The sequence below is a fragment of the Rhineura floridana genome, chromosome 14 (assembly GCF_030035675.1).
Source record: "Rhineura floridana isolate rRhiFlo1 chromosome 14, rRhiFlo1.hap2, whole genome shotgun sequence".
Classification (NCBI taxonomy): Eukaryota; Metazoa; Chordata; class Lepidosauria; order Squamata; family Rhineuridae; genus Rhineura; species Rhineura floridana.
This window is the reverse complement of record NC_084493.1, coordinates 7,913,923-7,938,962: the sequence shown is the minus strand read 5'-3', so window position 1 is coordinate 7,938,962 and position 25,040 is coordinate 7,913,923. Positions and strand designations below refer to the sequence as shown.

The window sequence follows — 25,040 nt, the reverse complement described above, 5'->3', positions numbered from 1 at the left end:
ATTCATTTATTATAGGAACATGTGCATAAAATGAATATATTAGTGAAAATAAGATACAAAAATGCATTACATTAGGATACATTGCTTGCAAAAGTGTGTGCATTAGTCAAAACTGCATACAATAATGTGTTTAGTAGGAGAAATTCTCATTAAAATGCTGGAGAATTTTCATGAGGATTTTTTTTTTAATTGCAAATTGCTGCAGAAGGATAGAGAACTGAATTTAAGATTGGGAAAAAATGAGAAACTGAGATAACTGAAATTGACAGTTCTTTCCATCCCTAGTCATGACAAACTTGTCCCATTGAATTTCAGAGGGACTTAATGGCAACTTGCCATCCCTGGTTGGAGTCCAGGGTTAGTGCAAGAACTTTTCAGCCAAAGACAAAACTAATAACAACTGGGACCATAAAGTGACCAGGAAGGCAGGAGGGAGAGGGATGAGGATCCTGGGAGCTTCTGAAGAAAAACCAACTGCCTCATCACCTGTTGTTCTGAGTCTCCCTCCATCCCAGTCTGAAGTAAAGATTGGATTACGGAGGAACACAGGGAGCTGCCTTATACCAAGTCAGACTCATTGGTCCAGCTAGTATTGTCTACACTGATTGGCAGCAGCTCTTCAGGGTTTCAGACAGAAAGTGTCTCCTGGCCCTACCTCAGTAGATGCCACTGAGGACTGAACCTGGGACCTTCTGCATGCAAAGCAGATGCTCTACCACTGAGCTGTAGCTCTTTCCCTCAATGTTTCATGAGACACAGCTCATGCCCTCTCTTTTGTGGGTCACCGTGGGCCATTGAGGTTAATACCTTGGTGATCAAGAGGAGAGGCCTAGGCTAATGTTGCCTGGATCTTGGATCCTGTGTGAAATCACGTATGTGCCTTACCCCACAGTAGAGAAGCCACGTCACCGACTCCTTTCCACACCCATATAGTAAGTCCCAGCTACCCACCTCCGTGGCATGTTTTTTTGTTAGCTGCCGTATCATGGATCAACAAAGCTGCAAGGCGGGTGCAGTGAACAAACAATCCCTTCATTTAATGCCACCTTAGTCTGTTTTTTCAGCTTTTGCCCTTAGGACCAGGAGAACCTGCTAAGCCACTGGGGCTGCAGAAGCCCCATACAACACGTATACATAAGATTTGCTTTCCTTCCAAAACAAGGCGTGCTTCTTTACCAATGGCACGTGCTCCCTTGCCTTGCATCTGCGCTGGGCGCACTCTGCTAAGGTTGCACAGCAAGCACTCTTGCTCCCCTCCCGTTTGCGTCATTGGGGCGAAGGAGATTGCTGCCAACAAAGGCCACGATGGATTGAACCACAGCCATCCTGGCACAAAAAACAGCGGTAAGCTTTGCCAGCTCATTACAGGCTGGCTGTTTCTTGTGTCTTCGACTTACTCAGCAGAATGAGCCCAAGCGGGGGTAAACAACTGGGCTGCAATGTTGTTGATTAAACTAAGATGATCTTGGCTGGGCTTCTCAAAATGTCTCAGCACTCTTAGCATTTTTCCACGGGGTTACAGCATGTTGAAGTAAAACTCTGCAAGATGCATATAAACAATGCCGATTTTCTGGCACTGGGGCAGGCTATCATTTCACTGGGAATGTTGGACACATGCTTAAGGAAACACTTGAGGAGAAACTTGTTCCCTGTGGAATCCAGAAGTCTTACCAAAGAAGAGATACTCTTTCCCACCTAGAGGGCAACAGTTGTTGCAAACAACGGCGAAAAGAAAACATCTCCTAGCTATTTGCATACATAACAGAGATCTGCACAACTTCCAACTATGGTTCATCTTCTGGTTGCCAACAGCAGCACCTATTTGCCATAGAATGCTCTGACAAAGGGTGTGTCCAGATAATGCATTTGCAAGAGATCATGTGTTCCTGGCACTGATATGATCCCAGAATTAATCAGCAACATTTGTTCTGGGTAGTATCAATGAAGATAAAAACATAAGAACCTAAGAAGAGCCCTGCTGGATTGGGCCAGTGTTCCATCCAGCATCCTGTTCTCACAGGATTCCTATGGGAAGCCCATAAACAAGACTTGAGCAAAGAGCTCTCTGCGCTCCTGTGGTTTCCAGCAACCGGTATTCAGAAGCATACTGCCTCTGACTGTGGAGGCAGATCATAGCCATCATGGCTAGTAGCCTTGGATAGCCTTATCCTCCATGAATTTGTCTAATCCTCTTTTAAAGCAGTCCAGGCTGGTGGCCCTCACTGCCTCTTCTGGGAGGGAGAAGAGCCAGGGGCTCATCTGACCTCCTTCAAACCCTCCTCCGAGACCACTCCTTTGGCCCACACCCTTTCTTATTGCTTGCTATGGCAAATGGCAATTTGTGTTGGTAGTCAGAAGATGGGAAATGGGCAATGACTAGGCTCCACAGAACTGTGCAAGTAGTTGTTTGCACCCAAGGATGTTTTGGACTTGTGCTTTTGTTTGTATGGCAACCCAGCATGCCACATGCCAAGCTGCTTTTGGAATGAAGGGTACATATAGAAGCAGTTGGTGACAAGGCACATGGAACTACCCTTTGATGGGAAACAAGTCAACAGTCTCACTAGGTATGGCCAAACCCTTGGGCATTCCTAAAGTAGGTCTTAGTTTATTCTCCAGCTTTTTCTTTTCTTGCAGAACATACTTATCTCTGCAGAAGATCTAAACCATATGAATAGAAATGCATGCAGGATTTATTGAAAAACATACCTACGATGTACCCCCCCCCCAAAAAAAGCTGGCATCGCTTAGCATACATGAGAGCTTTCATCCCTTAACAACTTAATACTTATCTGTTTTTCAAGATATGTCAGCTTTCCTTGCCTTGCAGTGTAATTTAACTTACAACAAGATGTCCAGCCAAATGTTTTCTGAAACAAAGGTATCTCTTCTCAAGTGGTTTATTAATTCTTTTATTTTATTATAAAATAACTTGAATTCATCAACTTTTGTAGGCAAAAAGGCAGCACTTCTCCCCACCAAATCTCACTTTTGCATCCATTTTGTACCTCTGTCCCGTCCAGAGCCGAAAGAATGAGGCTGGAGTGTGTGTACAAGTAAATCTCGTTTTATTAGAGTAATGGATACATCAAAGGCATTGCGCTTCATAGGAAAACCTACGCTAACTCACTAGAGTCCCTAACTATACTCTAGACATGCTCTGCAGCGTGTGAAGGAAGTTGACTCAACGACCCCCCACTGGGAGCGGCAGGCTTATATAGGGAATATTTTCGAACGTAATCTCTGACTCCTTCGTAATTCCTGTCTTTGCCCTGTCCGTTTCTCGCGGTGACGGGAACGAGGAGACAGGGAACGCGCATCCAACAGCTCATCTGAAGACACCTGCTCCCGAGCAACAGGCTCGAGGTCAGGGGGCAGTGCCACACTGGAATCCTCCTGGGAACTGCTTGGTAAAGGAGGAGCTGGCACTGACTCTGAAGCTTCCCCCCACAAGTCCTCTGCATCAACTGGGGGCGGTGCGCTCGGCTCCTCGGAAAGGGCGTTACTCGTGGGAACTGGCTGGAGAGCAGGCTTCCCCCCTCCCGCACGATCCTGCTCAGACACAACAATCCCCAACTCTGCTTCTTCTGGCTGCGGAGGTGCCTGAAACTCATGCCTCCCCCCTTCCTGTCCCTTCTGAGTTGGCTGCAGCGCAACATCAACCCCCCTCCATGCTTTAACCCTTCCCACCCCTGAGGTCTAGGTTCTCTGGATAAGCCTCATGGAATTCTCTCACCAAAGTCGGAGCGTGCACATTCTCCTCTGTTTCCCAGGAACGTTCAGTTGGATCGTACCCCTTCCAATGAATCAGGTACTGAAGACGTCCTCTGCGTTTTCGCGAGTCCAAAATCTGTTCTACTTCATATTCCTCCTCCCCCTCTACCAACAACGGCGGTGCGGGCTCCACTCGCGGACGGTGAGGGTCGGGGGCAGTGTCCTTGGTCAACAATGCCCTGTGGAAGACTGGGTGCATCTTGAAGGTGGGCGGCAATTTTAGTCTGTAAGCCATGGGGTTAATCTGAGCCTCCACTTCAAAGGGCCCTACACGCCGATCCTGCAGTTTACGACACCGGCCAGGCATAGCTAGGAAACGTGTAGAGATCCAGACCTGGTCTCCCACTCGTATGAGGTCCCCCTCTCTCCGATGCTGGTCAGCTGTGCGTTTGTAATCCGCTTTGGCCTGTTCTAGTTGCTCTTGGAGTAGCTGTTGCATAGCGTGAAGTTCCTGCAAGTAATCCTCAGCGGCTGGGACCGAGGGACTGTCTTTTGGGGCAGGGAAGGCTCGGGGGTGGTAGCCAAAATTGGCGAAGAAAGGAGTCTGTTGCGTGTGCGAATGCACAGCATTATTATAGGCAAATTCTGCTAAATGCAGGTAGGACATCCAGTTGTCCTGCTGATACCCCACAAAACAACGTAAATATTGTTGCAACACTGCGTTGGCCCTCTCGGACTGCCCATCCGTTTGGGGATGATGGGCAGACGACAGTCTCAGCTCACTTTGCAGCAACTTCCACAACGCTTGCCAAAAACGCGAGGTGAATTGTGTGCCCCGATTGGAAACCAGGCTGTCTGGCAGACCGTGCAGCGGATACACATTTTGCACATACAACTTGGCAGTGTCTTGAGCGCTTGGGAGCCCTGCGCACGGAATGAAGTGAGCCATTTTCGAGAAGGCATCAACGACCACCAAAACTGTGGTTTTCCCCTGCGAAGGTGGAAGGTCTGTTATAAAATCCATAGTAATCATTTGCCAAGGTCCTCCTGGAGTAGGAAGGGGTTCCAGTAGCCCCGGTGGCTTCCCAGTGGCATGTTTAGCCCTCATGCAAGTGGGGCAAGAGCGAACGTAATGCTCTACATCCTTCTTCACCTTGGGCCACCAGAACTCCCGAGTGACAGCTTGAATGGTCTTAAAAACCCCAAAGTGGCCTGCCGTGGGGGCATCATGGCACTGACGTAGTACCCTCACTCGCAGTTCTCCGGGGGGCACATAAACAGCTTCCTGATGGTGCAGTATGCCATCCTTCCATATAAGGTTCTTCTGTTTTGCCTGGGGTGACGCACCCTCTTCGACCCGCTGCTCCTGCACGAAAGGGTCCTGTTGTTGCACTTCACGCACTTCAGCTTCCCAAGAATCTTGGCAGGCCCCTACTACTCCCCGCTCGGGAGGGATTATGTACTGTAACGGTCTTGGGGTGGGATCCCTCAGAAATTCTGGCTTCCTTGAGAGGGCATCAGCCCGCTTATTCTGTGCTTGGGAGATATAATGAATTTTGAAATGGAACCGTGCGAAGAACTGAGCCCAGCGCACTTGCCTCTGATTGAGTTTACGGGCGGTATGAAGACTCTCTAGATTACGATGGTCCGTGCGCACCTCAATTTCATGCTGTGCCCCTTCCAGATGGTGTCTCCAGGCTTCAAAGGCATCTCTAATGGCTAATAGCTCCTTTTCCCACACAGTGTAGTTTTGTTCAGAGTTGGTTAACTTTCTGGAAAAGTAGGCACAAGGCATCAGTTCTCCCCCTTTCTGGGCCGGTTGCAAAAGAACCCCTCTGATCACGATGTCCAATGCATCCGTCTCTACCACAAAAGGGAGCGCCGGGTCGGCATGCTGTAGTATGGGTTCGGTAGCAAACCTTCGCTTCAGGCTCTCGAAAGCCTCTTGTGCAGCTTCTGTCCATTGGAAAGGTCCTGAGCCCTTCAGGCAATCCGTGAGCGGTGTGGTCTGATGGGAGTAGTTGGCTATGAAACGATGGTAGTAATTCGCAAAGCCCAAGAAGCGTTGCAAATCCTTCTTGGTCTTGGGGGATTGCCACGTGAGTACACAATGAACTTTTTCTGGGTCCATTTCTACTCCTGCTGGAGAGATCCAATACCCCAGAAAGTCCAACGTGGTTAGGTCAAACCCACACTTTTCCAGCTTCGCGTAAAGACGGTGTTCCCGTAACTTCTGCAGCACTGCACGCAGCTGTGTGTGCACCTGTCCTGCACTCCCTAAGATAGTCTGCTGTCATCTGCTGCAGTGAAAGATGCAGATCCATCAACTGTGTTGAAGGAAGATTCAATGGCCAGTCCAATTGGCTTCTATGTATGGGGGATCGCCATGTTGTCCTTCACCTCGGGCAGCAAAATGTCTTGAACCATCCCTGCTGCCCATTAAAACCAAAAAGGATAGAAACCCAACCTAAACAACCTCTGATAAACTCAAATGGGCTTGGTAATGTATCTATTAGAACATCTAAAATACTAAATGTAATTTTCTTATATAATAGCTAGCAATCATAAAACATTATTAAAAACCATCATATATGGCAATGAAATATCCTTAATATATTCCTTGCATTTAAATCTTGTACTAGATCTTTCCCAAATGCGTTTCAACCTGTAAAGGTCGTCTTCAGTAGGAACTTTGGATTTTTGGTAGCTGGATGTTCCTGAACTCCTCAGGCATTTTTAGATCTTCTAAATAATAAATCAAACCCTTGATGATGCAGGCCTCTCAAATTCAATAGAATTACTGGCTGATAAAATAAAAATCCAAAGTACCTACTGAAGAAGACCTTTACGGGTTGAAACACATTTGGGAAAGATCTAGTACAAGATTTAAATGCAAGGAATATATTAAGGATATTTTATTGCCATATATGATGGTTTTTAATAATGTTTTATGATTGCTAGCTATTATATAAGAAAATTACATTTAGTATTTTAGATGTTCTAATAGATACAAGCCCATTTGAGTTTATCAGAGGTTGTTTAGGTTGGGTTTCTATCCTTTTTGGTTTTAATGAGCAGCAGGGATGGTTCAAGACATTTTGCTGCCCGAGGTGAAGGACAACATGGCGATCCCCCATACATAGAAGCCAATTGGACTGGCCATTGAATCTTCCTTCAACACAGTTGATGGATCTGCATCTTTCGCTGCAGCAGATGACAGCAGACTATCTTAGGGAGTGCAGGACAGGTGCACACACAGCTGTATCTTCCTAACACCTCACTATTGCACCCAGTGACTGCTGCCGAAGGAGGCCACTTCACTTTGCATAATGGCAAGACAGGCCCCAGCCGGCAACCTTTGGTGACTGACAGTAGCTTCGGAGGATACAAAGTGGTTTCCTTCATCCAGGCCCAGTGCCAAGATTGGGCAGCTGCTGGGGCCCATGAATGGCAGAAAAACCTACCAAGCTGAGACCCAGAACAGATGCTAAGCCCTGAACCTGAAACAGATCTGGCCACAACCATTCCTCCTTTAGTAACATCTAAGTTGGACTGTTGCTCTGCATTCTACTTGGGGCAGCCTCTGAAAAGTGTTCAGAAACTTCATCTGGTTCAAAACGAACATTTCCGGTTATTAACAAGGCCTGGCTGGATAGAGCATATTGGTGTTATCTTATTTCATCTGCCTTGGTTGCCTGTCATTTTTGAGCTGTTTCTTACCTTTAAAGCACTTAACAGATTGGGTTCAGGATACTTGAAGGACTGCCCCCTCTCATATGGACCTCCCACCTGCTCAGATTGGCATGCTTCAGGTCTCCACCTGAAGTTCAGCAAGTGGGTACGAGATGCCGGACCTTCTTGGTTGGCCTCTGTTCCATCACTGTTTGTTTTTTGTTGCATGGTGAACACTTTAGAAGGGCCGTTACAAAGGGTTGTGTTACTGATTTTGTCTGTACCTGCGGGAATTTTCTTTCTTTCTGTGTTTTGGGTCCCACTGTAATCTTTTTAATAGTTGTAGTGTATTTTCTGATTTTTATATATATTTGGTTAATGTCAGCTGCTATGGCTTATTGTATTTTTTATTAACAAAGGAAGGATGCAAATCTGGTATGTAATAATAACCCAGGCTTTCCCAGCCTGGCGGTTGGACTACAACACCAATCACCCTTGACCGTTGGTCATGCTGGCTGGGGCTGATGGGAGTTGTAGTGCAAATCATTTGGAGGACACCATGGTTGAGGAAGACTGTAATAATCTATGTGTTCCTCTACCCTCTGTTGCTCAGAAAGATTGTGATTGCGATGCAGATGTCCTGTTCCTGTTGGAATTGAGGTAGGTCTCACCCAAGGGCCTCTACCTCTGTTCCCCATCTAGTCATTTGAACTATTTCCATTGCAGTTTGGGGGGTGGTGGCTTGCATTTTACAAGAATCTGTAAGATGCGAAGGTATAGCAATGTTTCTCACTTTGTGGGAAGCCACAGCACCTGCTTTGCATGCAGAAGATCTCAGGTTCAATCCCTGAAAGCATCTCCAGGTAGGGCTGGGAATGTCCCCTGTCTGAAACCCTGGAGAGCTACTGCCAGTTAGTGTAGACAGTACTCAACTCGATGGACCAATGGTCTGGCTCAGTATAAGGCAACTTCCGATGTTCCTAATTACAGGATGGCGTACTGGAACAAACAGTGACTGGCTCTCTGATAGACCTGCAGCTGCAACACTGGGAAATTTGCTAATTCATACAAGCCACCTTATGTAGGCCTGGTAGTCTCAAACCCAAGGCCGCTGACTCTGTAGCCGTGGCCCACCCAGGTGCTCAATGCCTCTGGCCCCGGTTAGGATTCTTTCTTAGCTGAAAGAGCAGCTGCTCTGCTTTTTTCCCACTCAACTGCTCTGCTTTCATTCCAGCCCAGCATAAATATTGCAAGTGAGTCAATGGAGCTTTCCCTATATTACCTGTTTTCCCATATCTACATTGCACAGCTTTCCTGTGTTTCCTGTACTTCTGCCTTCTGCTGACCTTATCTTTCTGGTGTTCCCACCCAGCTGTATCCAGGCTTCACTTGGGCCACATCCACACTAGACATTTATTCCACTTTAAACAGTCATGGCTTCCCCCAAAGGATCCTGGGAAGTGTACTTTGTGAAGGGTGCTGAGAGGAGACCATTATTCCCCTCACGTAGCTCCAATTCCCAGAATTCTCTGGGAAGACGGACTGATTGTTAAACCAGTCAGAACTGTAGCTCTGTGAGGGAAACAGGTGTCTCCTAATAACACTCAGTACCCTTCACAAAGTACACTTCCCAGGATTCTTGGAGGGAAGCCATGACTGTTTAAAGTGGCATAAATGTCTGGTATGGATGTGGCCTTGAGCGCCTGTCCTCTGGTCTCCTTCCTCCCTGTTCCAGCAGGGGTGTAGCTGTCCAGGGTCTCAGGGGTTTTTAGACCCTTTACTTTTTGGGGAGCCAGCAGCAGCGTCACTAGCGGGAGTGCGGGGGGGTGCGGACCTCCGGCGCGCACCCTCTCAGGTGCGTGGACAGGGGTGGCTGGTGTTGCACATGCACACAAACACACACTCACCACACGCTCCAGGCTGGCGGTGGGAGGCCTGTCCCGGCTTCACCGCCAGCAAGCGGGCGCCTGCTTTTGGTTTCGCCCTCCCGCTGCCGAGGAGGAGTTGGCGCGGGGCAAAGGTGCGGGGCGGGGCGGCTCTGGGTGTCACCCCCCTCAGGGTGTCACCCGGGTGCGGTTCGCACCCCGGTAGTGACGCCCCTGGGAGCCAGGTTGAGGTTGGTGGGGCGGTGCTTCATTCAACCCAATGGACCAGCCTCCATTATCTCTTTTCTCATGCATGGATGCCTGAAGCTTTGCTGGGCGAGGCGGTTCAGAGCCGAAACACTTTCAACATATTGAATTGGTTTAGCAACTGGCTGTCTTCCAGTGTTGCAGCTTCAGTGTGAAATACCAACACAAATTTCTAACAGTGAAGTCCACTGAGGCCTGAAGAAAAAAAAAATGTGATAACAGTATGCAGGGTTCTCTGCATTGAAAAGGCGGCTTCCAACTTGCATCATACTTGGCTTCGGGATCTGTCACAGGATGTGTTGTCATAGGTGGAGCTACATCTCTTTTCTCCTTCTCTTCAGGAAGCTTCGGTGATGCTTCAAATTTTCTTGGCATGCTGGCCAAAAATAAATAAATAGATGTTTCAACACAGCTCACCATAATCTTTTTGCTGGGATGGGGAAATGGCCTTGTGGCATTGGATGGAAATCTGCAATGACCCGTGGGGGGTGGATATGGCTTTAATAGGTCAAAGAAGTACTGCTTATGTAACTGCGAATTTTCATGAAGAAGAACGGCTGCATCATAATCACTGGGAAAGTTCCCATCCATTTTTAACAGGGGTTTTGATCAAACCCTTAGGGCAATAGCTAGCCTTACGTGTGCTTACCAATTCCAAGTTCTGTTCAAAGAAAAGCTCAGGGCCGTGACTGGGACAATTTATATAAGTTAAATAAATCTTGTACGTGTAGTTGGTTTGCATAGAAAGGGGAAAAATAGTTCTCAGTATGGAGGATGAGTTAGATAGGGCACTAAAGCCCAGCCTCTTGACCACTAGAGTCCTATTGAGGCACTATGACTCCCATGCAGAGCAAGAGGAGTGGGGTCCATGCATACGACATGAATGTCTGCACTGGGAGGAGTTTGTGCATACGCCACTACCCACAAAGGGTTCCACGCAACCTAGGACCTCAATTGTGCAGAGCTCCAGGTTGCATGGAAGCCTTCACATGTACTGTTGCATGTGCAAAGGCTGTCTTCCTGCAGGCACATACACTGTTCATGCAGATGCTGGGGGCGTAGCTAGTTGGTGCATGCCATGATGCACATGGATACTCTGCAGAGTACTCTGCTCCTGCGTTGCTCTGCACAGAAGGTTTAAAGCCTGGATAGGTTAACAAATCCTGCTCAACCCCCTTCTTTACGTTCATCAGAGGATAGCATGCACACTTTCCTGCTTTGCCGCACTGCCAAAAGAGCTAGAAACTTGAGGCCACATCCATCTAAGCTCTACTCAGAGTAGACCCATCAAAATTAATGGGCATAAGTTAGCCATGATTGTGAACTTCACTGGGTCTACTCTGAGTGGGACTAACACTGGATACAAACCTTGCTTCTCCCTCCTCCCCACCCAAATGTGAATTAGTTGAAATAAATATAATGAAGCTATGTCTGTGCTTGATCTGTGAGACAGCTCATTTGCAGGGGCTACTTGCACCTCAACAAAAGATGAGCATGCACCTATGAACCAGCCTGTATGTGGTGTAGCACGCATGTCCTGTGAACTCTATGGGGTGTGTGTCATTTTTAATGTAAAGCCTACCTGAATTAAGAATGTTAAATCAGATTTCCCAATCTGTTTGATCCCACAGTCACAACGCTGACATTTGCCCAGCGTCTCTAGACTTTCTGGCAGCTGCAGATGGCTGACTTTCCATTAATTTGGCTACCCATCCCTGTGGCAGCTGGTGCCCATTGAGTCTGGGAGGGGAGAAAGCAGGGAGACCAACAGTTGGTGGAACCAGAGCCAATGACAGACAGAGCCTTCTAATTTGAGTTTTCTCCGTATCCTCTTTCTCCCTGCTGAGTTCTACAAGCACAACCCTGACCCTAAAAAGGAAGAAGCTCACAGGCAGTGCCACCTGGGCTGGTTGTAAGTAAGAAGGCAGGCAGGTGGAGCTGGCTAAGGGCAGACTGAGGTTGGTGGGGCACAGCCCCAAGTGCCCCAACAGACCAGCCTCCACTGAACCATCCTGTTCAGATCAACTATGAAGAGGCATGTGCAAGAACAGGAATGGACAGCTAAGGGGACGTTGTGATATTCTTGTCCTAGGCTTTTGCTTAACAGCCCCTTAAAAAAAAAACCCACAACCCATATATTCTATTTTAGGGAAATTCTCTATGGGAATTTCTAAGGCTAGAAATCGATGCCTAGTTTTTCCAAAGGGAGAGAAGGATGGGTGTATATCATACCAAAAAGGTTCAGACCTGGGATCTCTGGAAAGCTATTCAATGTGTGTTATTTCTGGAATCATTCCAATAAAGGATGAGTGGGAAACTTGCTCTGTTTATGGAGAAATCCTTATTTATTTATTTATTCATTCGCTCCTGTCTTTTAAAGGAGGAAGCGCTTGCTCCTAGCATCAGTTAATGTTGTTTTTAATGACATGCGTAGCCACAGGACTACATATGCTCATTGAATAGAGCCATCCCAACCCAAGGCTCACAGGCAATTACTAACAACCCTCCCCTCCCCCTTGCTTTAGCCTTTCGGGCATGAACAGAAGAGAGAGGCCTTTGTAAGTGACTCAGAGGAGCCACTTTCCCAGAATTCCCTTTGAAATGAGGCTCATTTGAGGAAAGGATTACATGACCTCAGCCACAAGAGTGCATTGTTAGGTGAGGTTCTGAGCCCTTTGCTGCATCAAAAAGCACAGTTGTGTGTTCAGGAACACACCTATTGAGTCACAGTCATTCAGTCATTAATAAGCAGTTTTGCTTCTCAATAGAAATAAATTGCTTGCTTTCCCCTTCACTGTGGTTATTGGCTGCTGTTACTCTACCCCAAACCTACCAAGCGAAGTGCTGTCCACCAAGTGAACAATTTCATTAACATTTATTTTATTTATTTAAAATACTTCTGTCCTGCCTTTCTACCCTACAATGGGGCACTCAGGGCAGCTCACAATGCCCTTGTACACGGTAAATTAAAACACACACAAAAATAGATAAAAATACATAAAATACAGTTGTTTAAGGGGAGAGATATGAAAAGGGGACTAAAAAGGTAAAACTAGAAAGGGGAAAAATAAAATCAGTTCCAGGCTATACCTTCAGTCCCTCCAAAAGGCTGTCCAGAACAAGAAGGTTTTCAGAAGTCTCTGAAACACCTTCAGGGAGGGAGCAGAGCAGGCTTCTTGGGGTACAGTATTCCAAAGCCTAGGGGCCATGGCTGAAAAGGCCCTGTCCTGCGTGCCCGCCAGTCTAACATCTTCCATTCCAGGCATGCAGAGGAGACCAGAGAATTCTGACAGAAATAGAAGTGGGAGTGGAAATTGCCGGTGTTCGCTTATTCGTCCCATGTCTGGAACAGAAATCAATCCAGCGAATAAGATCGGTATTTGCTGCTGCTGTTGCTTTCAGCCCACAAATGACATGCAACTGATTACATTTTCTCCCATTTACATTGTGTTCCCTTTGCATTGGAATGAAACACGTAGCTTACATAATTTACATAATTAATTATGTAAAGTTATTAAGTATGCAAGTTACGTAATTGCAACACAGTGGACAGTGAGGCAAATAATGTAGTTTTGGGCAGTAAGACAAACTGCACTGGAGTGGAAACAGTGTTGCATGTGGCTAATACAGGGCAGAATGGAAAAGGATGTCTTCTTATATCCCTAATGGACTTAAGTCCGGAGAGATTTGGGTTCGAATTGCTGCTTGGCTAGGAGTTCACTGGATGACCTTAGGCCAGCTACTATCTCTCAGTGTGACCTTACTCGCAATTGGGATTGGGACCTGCAAGTTAATGCAGTTCAATTGCATTCGCTGAACTGGCCAAGAGGCTCTGTTCTGTGCTATTGTCATTATTATTTTTCACATTTTTTTTGCTGTTATTGGTCCATTCCTCCCCCTTTTGAAAATTTTGATATTGATATCATCCTTCAGTCCCCTAGAAGAGGGTACAGCAGAGCTGTGGAGATGAGCAGAGATGCTCTCCAGTAAGGGGGAGGGGAAGAGTGGAAGCCGGTGATTATGAGGACAGTGAGCAAGTGAGACTCTTGCCAGCTATGGAACAATGCAGACTTTGGCAGTGATCCTTAAATCAGTGCAATGCAGGAAGCAAGCATCCTCTCCATCTTCCACACAAAGAAGATCTCTTTTTTCGGGGATCTGTTTACAGATGGTGTTTACATGCAGCCCAATCTTTCTCCTTTATGATTGCAAAGAAGGAAAGCAACACACACAGAGACACACGCACACACAGAGGCACTGCCGCTCCCCAGCTTACACAGAATAGACAAAAAGGAGAGAGAGAGAGAATGCAGGAGACAAAGAGAGCATCCTTCTGTCACCCACCACTGTGAGTTGGAAGAGAAGATGTGTGTATGAAGCCGGCAAGAGGAACAGAGGGAGTCACAAACAGCAGCTGCCCCTCTCTCTCTCTCTCTCTCTCTCTCTCTCTCTCTCACACACACACACACACACACACACACACAAACCCTCCCCTACTGGAGCAGGCAGGCTAAAAGCAGCCATTACCACCTCCATTAGCAAAGCAAACTGCAAGATAGTAAATTTCACCATAGCATAACCAACTATCCTAGTCAGTTTCACCTGGAAAACAATCCAGTGTCTTGAAAAACTGCTGGAAGTTCACAACAATCAGAACAGTCCAAATTAGCTCTCAGACCTTCAAACTATCCAGGAGTCCAGTTTTAATTCCTGTTTTACTGAAATTTTAGCCCATCTCTGCTCATAACTCACGTGTTGTGAGGATGAAATGGAATAATCCCATTTACACTACCCTGAACTCCATGGAAGAAAGAATGGGTTGTAAAGATTTTAAAAAAAAAAAAAAACAGCCAAAGATTCTTACTTTCACTGTCTAGTTTTGTTGTTATTGTACAAGTTTTCCTTTCCCATCTATGTAAATGAGCTTCATGTGAATGCATCTGTCCAAGCTTTTGAAGGCGGTTTTACAGCTAATTATTGCATCTAAATCTGGCACTTTCATTAGCACAGGGCTGGCATTGTGTCCAGGCCTTTACACAAAGACACCATTTGAGGCTGTTGGCTTCTGTGTTCTCTCTCCCATTGTATCTTATGATTGCCTGGTATTAGCCTTGTACCCTGTGTAGAGCTACTTACCTGGCTGAAATGGAAAGATTCCTTTCCATTAAGCTAGCAATGACAGAGAGCAACCCTCAGTTCTGTGCCTTGGTTTACTGATTTGAGTGACATTACTGTGTGCGTGGAGCCCTGAAAACAGCTAGATTCTTGTGTCTGCTAAAGGAACACACAGTGGCATATATTTTTCTGGTTTTGGCTGAGCACATGAAGAGCTGAAGGTTAAGCTCTTGCCAGGATTGGGACCAGAGCCAAGGTTGTGATAGTTCCCTGAGAGGCTCAATCCAGAGGCAGCGCTGACTGTAAGTCAGGATTTGAACTCTGAAGTCTTGACTTAAGGGAGCTGAAATGATGAGGCAGTCAACAAGATGCAGTGATGGCTACCAACCTGGATGGCTTTAAAAGAGGATTAGACAAATTCATGGTGGATAAGGCTATGGAGGATAATGGCTGCTAACTTTGATGGCTATATCCTGACCTCCACCATCAGAGACAATATGCTTCTGAATCAGAACAGCCTTTTCCAACCAGTGTGCCTCCAGATGTTGTTGGACTACAACTCCCATCTTCCTGACCATTGGCAATGCTAGCTGAGGCTGATGGGAGTTGTGGTCCAACAACATCTGGAGGCACACTGGTTGGGAACGGCTGCAGTAGAATCTGGCCCACTAGGGCAAATGGAGCATGCCCCACTAACCTCAGTCTACCCTCACCTGCCTGCCTTCTTACTTAAAACCAGTCCAGGGGGTTGCATTGCCTGTCAGCTGCCTCCTCCTCAGTCTTATCAAGGAAGGGGTTGGGGACAACACTAGAGTTGATTGGCTCTCCCTATCGTTGGGTCTGGCTCCACCTGCTCTTGATTCCCCTGCTTTCCACCGTCCCAGTCCAAATGGGCACTAGCCATTACAGTTCTGCTGGAAACTGCAGGAGGAGAGAGTGTTGCTGCACTGAGGTCCTGCTTTCAGGCCTGTCATGGGCATCTGGTTGTCCACTGTGAGAGCAGGATGCTGGATTAGGTGGGTCACTGGGCTGAACCGACAGGCTCTTCTTATGTTATGATACTGAAAAGCAGGCAAGCTGAGGGGATCAGGCAGAGGTACTTCAACAATATCAAGGAGCCAAACAGGCAAGATTTAGCCCAGGAAAAATACTCGGGCATGACCTGGAAGCATTTATAGCTAGGCCAAATGAGGGGGAACCAATCAACTGCTGAGGAGTAGTCCTCCATGGGGAGGGAGGCTTGCTTGGCACCCATGCTCACATCCACTCCATAAATTTAAAACACTCTTATGCGCCTTTAACAGCAGTGGTGGCTTCCCCCAAAGAATCCTGGGAGCTGTAGTTTGTTAAGGGAGCTGAGAGTTGTTAGGAGACCCTGAACAAACTACAGTTCCCAGGATTCTTTGGGGGAAGCCATCACTCTTGAAGTGGTATCCGAATGCTTTCAATGGATCGTGCAAATGTGACCCATGTCAACTTTGTGGCGCCAGTCAAAACCCCTTTTATTCTCCCAGGCTTTTTAGTTTTAGAACAACTAAAGATCTTTAGTTGTTTTAGCCCACTGTATGTTTTCTTTATTGAGCAATTCTTTTACTTGCTGTGATGTTGTTTCTGATTTTTTAAAACCGATCTTTTATTGTATTGTCTTTAACCGGTTGTTAGCTGCCTTGGGAGCATTTGTGCTGAAGGCAGTAGTGGCAGTTGTAGTGGAGTGGAGCCACACTCCCAATATGAGCATTGCTACAGCTTACCTGAATGGAATTTGGATGGGGCAGGGTGACGGTATGGCTGCACAGATGTACCAGTGGGAGCAGCAGATTGGCTCCTGTGGTGCATCTGTAGAGCCATCCTGTTCTACCCTATCCAGGTCAACTGCAGCAATGCTGATGTTGGGAGGACAGGCTCACAGCTCTGCCCCAACATACCAGATGCTACTGGCTGAAAGTTGCAGCATACAAAAATCAAATAATTAAAAGACATCTGGGAAGACAGTAGTGCCCATTCCTGTTTTCAGTCTGCACTCCTAGAGCGATGTCACGCCAGCATGTAAAGCTGCTTACAAGATCCTAATGTAGCAGCAGCGTGGATTATCTGACTCAGAAGGTCCTTTCCAATGCCACAGATCATCTCCTAGGAATAAACAGTATCTTGCTCTTTCTTGAAATTGAGATTAAGAAGCTCCAACTCCCACTGGAAATGTCCCTTCCAGAGTATTGGTTTAACGATTTCTTTTTCTTCTCCAACAGCATGGGGATGAGCCATGATGACGACCACTCATCCTGTGCAGGAAGATCTCACATCATGTCTGGAGAATGGGTGAAGGGGAGGAACCCCAGTGACTTATCCTGGTCTACCTGCAGTCGGGATGACCTTGAAAAGTTTCTCAAGTAAGAACACTGTAGGCAGCAAAGCCTTTGAACCACAAGACACCAGTCTCTTGTCTTCTCAGCTGAAATGATGAGCGATTTTCAATGGTGGGTGCCGGAAGGTGGAGAGTGTCTCCTTTTTCATCTCAGGCTTTGCTGACATTGCTGGCAGGAGACCAGAAACATTATGGTACCCACATTTCAGCACCTTGACAGCTTCTTGACAAGAATCCTAGTTTTGCTGTCCTTTACAGATCAAACCCTGCCAGCATTTTGTGACAATAGAATATGTCTGTTTGTAGGAAATGTCCAGTTCTTTGCCTTAGCAACATCCTTATGAAAAGAAAGAGGAATATGAGTTCTTGGGTGATCAGCTCTCTTCTTTACGCCAAACTCGGCATGAGAGATACCATGGGTCTAACTCACTGTCCCTTCCATTACTTCTAGTAGATAATTCATCTTGTGTCATGACGTCACAAAATTATGCATTTCCCCAGTTCTCAGTGCTGGCAACCAAGGGCATGGAGTTAGGGGTGGGGGATAAATTCTCTTGAGTTAGCATTTAAAGGCAAATTTGCCTAATTGTGCTTTCCGAAACAATGTGTGAAGCATAACACAGCCATCCTATGAAATGTGCACTTCTCCGAATTGTGCAATGCAGTTCTTCAGCCAAGTAATGTGAACAAAAATTGATATAGCAAGGTAAAATGTGCATGAAAATACATATGTCAATGAAAATGGGAGGTAGGGCAGGATATAAATCTAATCTAATCTAATGTATTATTATTATTAATAATAATGCATTATATTATATTATATTATGTTATGTTATGTTATGTTATGTTATGTTATGTTATGTTATGTTAAAGAGATATTTGCCCATCTGTGGAGCAGAGGTGGGGAAATGCAGAATGTGATCTCACAACATGAAATAAGTTTTCTACTAGATGTTTTGGAGAGGGAGGGTGGAGCGAAACACATGGGCTGTAGCAGATGCTGGTCCTACTCAGAGTAGACTCATTGAAGTTTTAGGTTCTTTCACTTCAATGGCTCTACTCTGAGTAAAATTTAGTTGAATACCAACCATAACTGACATGTATAGTACCAGCCATGTGTTTACTATCATGTTTAGTTGGACTCTTAGAGTTGCTGACAATTTCTACCCAGCACTGAATTTAGGGCAGGTTTAAGGTTTTGTCCCTGTGGAACTAGACCCAGTTTTTACCAGAATTTCTTTAGAAGGTGATAAGTAGTTTTGTCTTTCTTGCAACTCCATTACAATTCGCTAATCCATAATCCAACAGAATGTTAATTTCACGGTTAACTTTTGGGATTGAAGCCAGCATGTTTTGTCATGTGTCTCTGGTATTTGATTTTTGTTTTTGTATGTATGTATGTATGTATTTATTTATTTATTTATTAGCTTTATATCCCGCCCCTCCTTCCGGTAGGAACCCAGGGTGGGATATGTTTTATGTTGACGTTGATGCTTTTAATTTTTATTACAGATTTTTACTGCAAGCTGCCTTGAGCCCCCATTTTGGGCCACAACAGTGCTGAATACATTTTACAGATTAAATGCATAACACAGTTTAATATCAAGCTTTAAATCAAAAGACAAATAGAAAGTATACATAGTAGTTCACTCTTGGGAGGCATGTTTTGAAAGAGTTGTTAAATTGGAAGTCCATTATATTGTGAAAATACATTCGTTTGATGAAATAAGAGTGACATTTACATAATTCCCTGAAAAATGTTTTATCTCTTCAGATCAAAAGTTAGCACCTGTTTGCTGGTAACGGATCCACGGAGCCAGTATGCCGTGCGACTTCCTTACAAACTTCCAGGAATGCATTACAGTGCAGATGAGCAGTGCCAGATCCTCTTTGGAACCAATGCAACTTTCTGCAAGAATATGGAAGTAAGGGTCCCATTGCGACATAGACCAGGGAGTAGGGACGTGGGAGAAATTTGATTCAGATCTCATTTAAAGGTGAACCTTGTTAATTTGCATTTCCCAAATCAGTACAAGTACTGAAACACAACCATCCATTGAAATTTCTGGATTTTGCAATGCAGTTCACCAGCAAACAAAAATGCATATACTAGGGCAAAATGTGCATATGACCAATCTCAAGGGCAGCCCCACATAGAACACATTACAGTAATCCAGCTGGGAGGTTACCACTGCGTGGACAACAGTGGTCAGGCTATTCTGGTCCAGAAACAGTCACAGCTGTCTTACCAGCTGAAGCTGATAAAAGGCATTCCTAGCCACTGAGGTCACCTGGGTCTCTAGCGACAAAGATGGATCCAGGAGTACCTAGATTCTGCCCCCCAGATGGCTATCTGGAAAACAGAGTGGCTCTTCAGAATACAGAAGCTAGCCATTCCTCCTCTAGAGGTCGCACTCAGAATAGTGAGAGTAATTCACAACTCTGCTATTTCTTTAGGGAGGTAATTGTTTCAGTATATGTTCCCCCTCTCCCCTTTCCCTTAATAAAAAATAATAATAATAAACCAGAAACTTGAAATCTGATAAAAAACGTAAAATAAGAACAATTTATATTTTTCAGTGCTGCATAAATGAGATGCGCCAAATTAATAAAATCTTTGACTGTGTGCTATAGCAGAGGGAACTAAACTTCAATCCTTAACTATTCAGTTTTATTTATTCTGGATCTGGAAGGCAGCTAATGCAACATGAGGACAATGAGCACAAAAATATTTTTAAAATCTTGTGAACGAGTGTTTTGCAGGGAATGTGGACCACCAAGCTCACTGTTATTGAGAGAAGTTCTGAATGTGTATATCTTTAAAGACCATCCCAGAAAGAGCTGTTAAAAAGAAAGGATATTCTCAACAACTTTTCCTTTGAGAAACTAGTTCGCTTTCCTTGGCTTAAGGCCTATACAGGATTTTGCTGCTTGGCAGAGTGCAATCGTTTTCCAATTTTCTTCCTTCAGGGAATCCATTCCCTGCTGTTTCCTCTGCTGAGGAGCCCCTGTACGTCAGCACTGGAACCCTTGAGAATTGCACAGATTCCCTATAGGGGAGTATCCTATAGCGTGCATTGCAGACAATTAGTAATGGCGGATAAGCTGTGTTTCACAGAAGCCTTCACTGATCTTCTCGTTGATGAACTGTAGGTCTCTGTAGCAGTACGTGAGTGTTCGAAGAGCTTCGTCTACAATAATAAATAAAAGCCAACATGGTGTAGTGCTTAGAGTGTCGGACTGGGACCTGGGAGACCAGGATTCAAATCCCCACTTGGCCGTGAAGCTAACTAGGTGACCTTGGGCCAGTCGCAGTCTCTCAGCCTAACTTACCTCACAGGGCTGTTGTGAGGATAAAATCAGGAAGGGGAGAGCCAGGTTTGTATGCCACTTTGCTCTCCTTGGAGGAAAGGTGGGATATAAATGTAATAATAAATAAAATAATTCAACAAATGTTATAACTAGATAGATCATTGTTATTATTCCCACATGGGTGAAGAGGTTGAGTCTGACATTTAAGATATGACTAGATATGACACCACCCTGGGCATCTTCGGGCGGAATGGCAGAATAAAATTTTAAAATAATAATGATAATAATCATAACGTGTTGAGGGTTTTTTTTGTTGCTGTTAGATATGTTGTTTTATATTTATTGTATTTTTTAAATCTGATGTGTTTGCTGCCCTGAGCTCCTTCAAGATGAAGGGCAGGCTACAAATTTAATAAAATGAATGAATAAATAAAAGTCATATTCGGGAAAATGTTTGCTAGGCTGTACCACGTGGCAAGAGGTATGAGATAGGGGAGAAATCCGATTCAGTTCACATTTAAAGCAGAATTTATCAACTTCCTGCTTTCCAAACCATATGAGAAACCGACACTCAGCCATCCTTCAAAATTCACACTTACCAGAATTTTACGATGCAGTTCTCCAGCCGACCAATATGTATAAAAATGAATAAAATTAGTGAAAATAACATGGAAAAATGCTTTATGAGGAATTGCTGCAGAAATGTGTGCATTAGTCAAAACTGCAGACAAAAATGTGTTTATTAGGAGAAACTTGCACTGAAATGCTGAAGATTTTCATGAGGATTTTTTTTTTTTAAATTACACATTGCATGAGGATTTAAAAAAAAAATCACAAATTGCTGCAGAAACCGGGAGAACTGAATTTCAGACTGGAAAAATGAGAACCAAAATTGACAGATCCTTCTATCTCTAAAAGAGGTTAACCCTTTTGCCCTTGCCAAAATCCTTTCCCCCACAGCATCTGATGGGAGAGTGGCAGTGTCAGGTCAGCAACAAGGAGGAAAGCGTTAACCCCTCTTCCCCACATGATTTTTTTTTAAAATCCCCACTCTATTAATGGCTAGTGGCTAATAACATTTCTTTTTTAAAAAACTGCAAGTTTAGCATCACATCTAGTTTGGCCCATAGTATTTTTGTACGTGAGGCCACTGAGTGTGTCTATAAACCAGGTGAGAATTCTGCTGAATTCCGCTGGATTTAGCACTGGATTTTTCAATGGTGCATATTCTCTATGTTTGCAGAGCAATCCTGTTTGTTCTGAACTTCAGTGGCTTTCCCTTGACACTGGATTTTTTCCCCTTGAATATTTCCTCAAATATATTGTTCTTTTATTGATTTTACTCACAGTACAGCACAACAGTACAGCTCTCTCTCTCTCTCTCTCTCAAAATGTCATCCCCCTCCACTTGAATAACCCAAGATAGATCTATGTGGAAGCGAGCAAGCCAAGTCTCGTTCACATTAAGGACTTGGGGCTTGAAAGGAGGAGGTTGGAGTTGGGGGCCCACTGAAAGGTGCTTTTCTCTTTCCTTTCCAAAAGGAAAACAGGCAGTCCCTGCTTGCTAACTTGAAAACTGACCCGCCTCAGCCACAGCAGAGGAGGTGGTAAAGCCACTTTCTTTTCCTTTATCAATAGAAATATCAATATTTTGGGGGAGAGGAAAAATTGGACCAGTAAAAGTAGCAGATGCTTTCGAAATAGTATCGGCCAACAGATGTCGTCCCTACTATAAACTGGGACTTCCTTGTTCAACCATGAATGTGACCCTTAAGGCTGTGATCCTCAGTGGACTTATTTGGAAATAAGTTATGTTGGAATGCAACTGCTTTCGAAGTAGATGTCTTTAGGGTTAGTATTCTATCCTCTAAAATATCTACAAGAAATAAGGAGAGTGAGGGAAGAGTAGAAGTTGGGGCAAGTTGCAGACAATATTGGCAAGCTATTCTTTTAGCCAGTGATGATGTAATATTTTTGTACAATAAAATGATATATTAAAAACAAAACATAAATGCAATAAACATTTCACAATAAATATTTATTACAAAAAGGAAGCAACTTTGAACAAATCAGCCCTGCTCAGTTTTGTTGTGACTTGATGTGTGTGTTTTTAAAAAGAATTAAAACGATCACATTCAGTAAAAGAAAAGTTATGCTGGTTCATATTTCTTCAGATGATCTCAGAATATATATGTCAGAACTGAGTATCACCTCTCTGGGCTTTTACACCTGTTGGCCACGAGCCAGAAGAGAGGTAGAATACATGCTTTGCATTTGTAAGATCCCAAGTTCAGTCCTGGGCATCTCCTGTTAAAACAGTATTACTTATTTATTTATGTAAAACATTTATATACTGCTTAATATTTTAAAATCTCCAAGCAGTGTTTTTATTAATTCAGTGAATTTCTATCCTACTTTTCAGAGTGCGCTGCCATTGCAGTGTGGCTTCTAGAAAAATACAGAACTATATAAAACATCAAACCGCAACAAAACACAAACAATACATTTTCAGAATTAAAATAAAAAACTACAGCAGTTAAAAATTCTCAGCACAGCAATTTAGTTAAACAACTGGAATAAAAACGTTTCCCAAGGCTCTGTTAAAACCCAGCAACAAAGAGGCCATATGTACCTCCCTAGTGATGGAGTTGCAAAGCTGTGGGGCTACCTTGCAAAAGGCCCTGTGCCAGGTGCCCATCAGACTAATAGTTCTTACCAGAGAGTCAGAGCAGAGCCTCTGAGCTGGGAGCAGGCCTAGGAGAGACCCCCACCTGAGAACAGAGATGAGCAGAATGTTTTCTCCTATTCTGTTCCATTTAATGTCCCAGGGGTTCACTCTGCCCTACTCTCAGCTCCTTCAAAATTCCACTTTAATTGGGAGAATTTCTGAAATTGGAGAAAGCACAATTTGCCACAGCTTTCACTTTGTTTACATCTGTGTGCACATGCATATTGATAAAACACTGAAATGTGCATGTTGATAAATCTCTCTGTTTCTCTCATAGTTAATTATGTAAATTATAGAAGTTACCCAATTTCACCACAGAGGCCTGCAAAACAAATAATGTAGTTTGGGGCAGAAGACGAACTGTAGGAGAATGGAAACAGCGCTGCATGCGACAAATACAGGGTGGAACGGACAGCAATGCCTTCCTGAATCTCTAGTTAGGGCTTCTCTACCTTTGGAAGCTACCATTTGTCTCATGATATTTCCTGTACTATGTGACACCCAAAAAGAGAGGGAGTGGTAAATAATAGTGCCCTATTTGTCTTACAAAGAGGATTCTGGGATACCATTTTTGTTTTGAAGGCTGAGTAAGAGTAAAAACCAAATCTACTGCGGGGGGGGAAAGTCATCCTGTACTGCGGGTGGTAATACCAGCTGTTGGATTTACAAGGCCAAACTTTTTAAAATGGGCATCATTGGGGGGAAAAACTTAAACTGGATTTGTGCCTTCTCTCATGCCAAGGCAATTGTTTGAAAGGAAAATAGCAGCTCATAGATCTTGTATGTGCCCCACATTATTCACCTCTGTTCTGTATCCAGTGTAAACTGGATGATTGGAGCAGAATGTTTTATATCTATGTAGTTTTTTTGTTTTTTAAAAAAGGAATTTGCTACATTGCTCTGGCTCTCTCTCGTCTTCATATTTCAGTGTAATGGCAAAAAGATGAGCCCCTTTATCCCAGCTCTAGCTGGTTCCCTCCCCCCCAAGATTTATAGCATCTCATTAAAGAGCTTGCTACAATGCACTTTGACCTTGTCGTTCTTCAGAAGTGTAAGTTAAGCAGGATGTGTGTGGGCACATGATTATTGGTATGTGAATACTGCAAATGCTCACTAAATGGAATACAGCAAACTCTAGTTTTCAAGCTGTAGCTCCAGGAAAGCCTGGAAGTCCTTGGCAGCTAAGGGAACGGGCTGTAGCTTTGTGGTAGAGCATCTGCCTTGCATGGAGACGGTCTCAGTTTCGATCCCTGGCATCTCCCTGTCCTATTAGGAATGATCCCTGTCTAAAACCTTCAGTCTCTCAGATTTTTTGCTTATTTATAGCCATCTTTTTTTTTTAAAAAAAAAGACTTTTTATTTTGATATTCTTTGATTCCAGCATTGTATTTTACAATTATATTTAAAGTTTGTTCCCTTCTCTTTTTACCTTTTTTTCTTAAGCCGGAATGCTTGCTTGCTTGCTTATTTATTTATTTATTGCTGACTCTCTAGTTTTCTGGGTAAGCCAGAGTGTTTTTTGACAATCAGCCAAATTAAAACCCATGCAAACATTTTCTGAGACATTCCAGTGAGTGTAAAATGAGTGGTAATACAATTTTTATTTAAAATAATAATAATAAAAAATGGAAAAACATTTTCTAGTAAGGGGAAAGTCTTGTACAGAAGCAGTGAAAGCGAACACTTAGGCTTGATATAAAACAGCAAAGTTGTCCTTTTTAATACCCCAACTTATGAAAAACATAAAACACAAGGACAGCAATTAGACACATTGTGAAGTTAAAAAAAAAGCTTTGCAGGGTTTCTTTTTAATCCCCAACCTTAACAAAAGCAGAACTACTTTGGTTGTGCATTGTCATTAAACATGAGCTCCCAGTTGCTGCTTGGAGGCCATCCGAAATTGTCCTTAGTCAGGTTCAGTGGGAGGGTATACAGGTTCCTCTTCAGGCATACTTCAGGATGGAGGAGAAAATTGATTTTGTTTGCATTTGAATGAGAAGCTACC

At 44.3% G+C, this 25,040-nt stretch overlaps 1 protein-coding gene across 3 annotated transcripts in view; it reads left to right on the top strand.

Moving 5' to 3' along the window:
* Positions 1–25,040, top strand: part of ADAMTS17 (ADAM metallopeptidase with thrombospondin type 1 motif 17) — a 207,083-nt gene that overhangs the window by 100,031 nt on the left and 82,012 nt on the right. For all 3 annotated transcript variants that reach the window (XM_061595291.1, XM_061595290.1, XM_061595289.1), the window contains exons 9-10: positions 16,880–17,020; positions 18,770–18,920. In XM_061595291.1, coding sequence (XP_061451275.1) covers positions 16,880–17,020; positions 18,770–18,920 — 292 coding nt within the window. The remainder of the gene's footprint in view (positions 1–16,879; positions 17,021–18,769; positions 18,921–25,040) is intronic.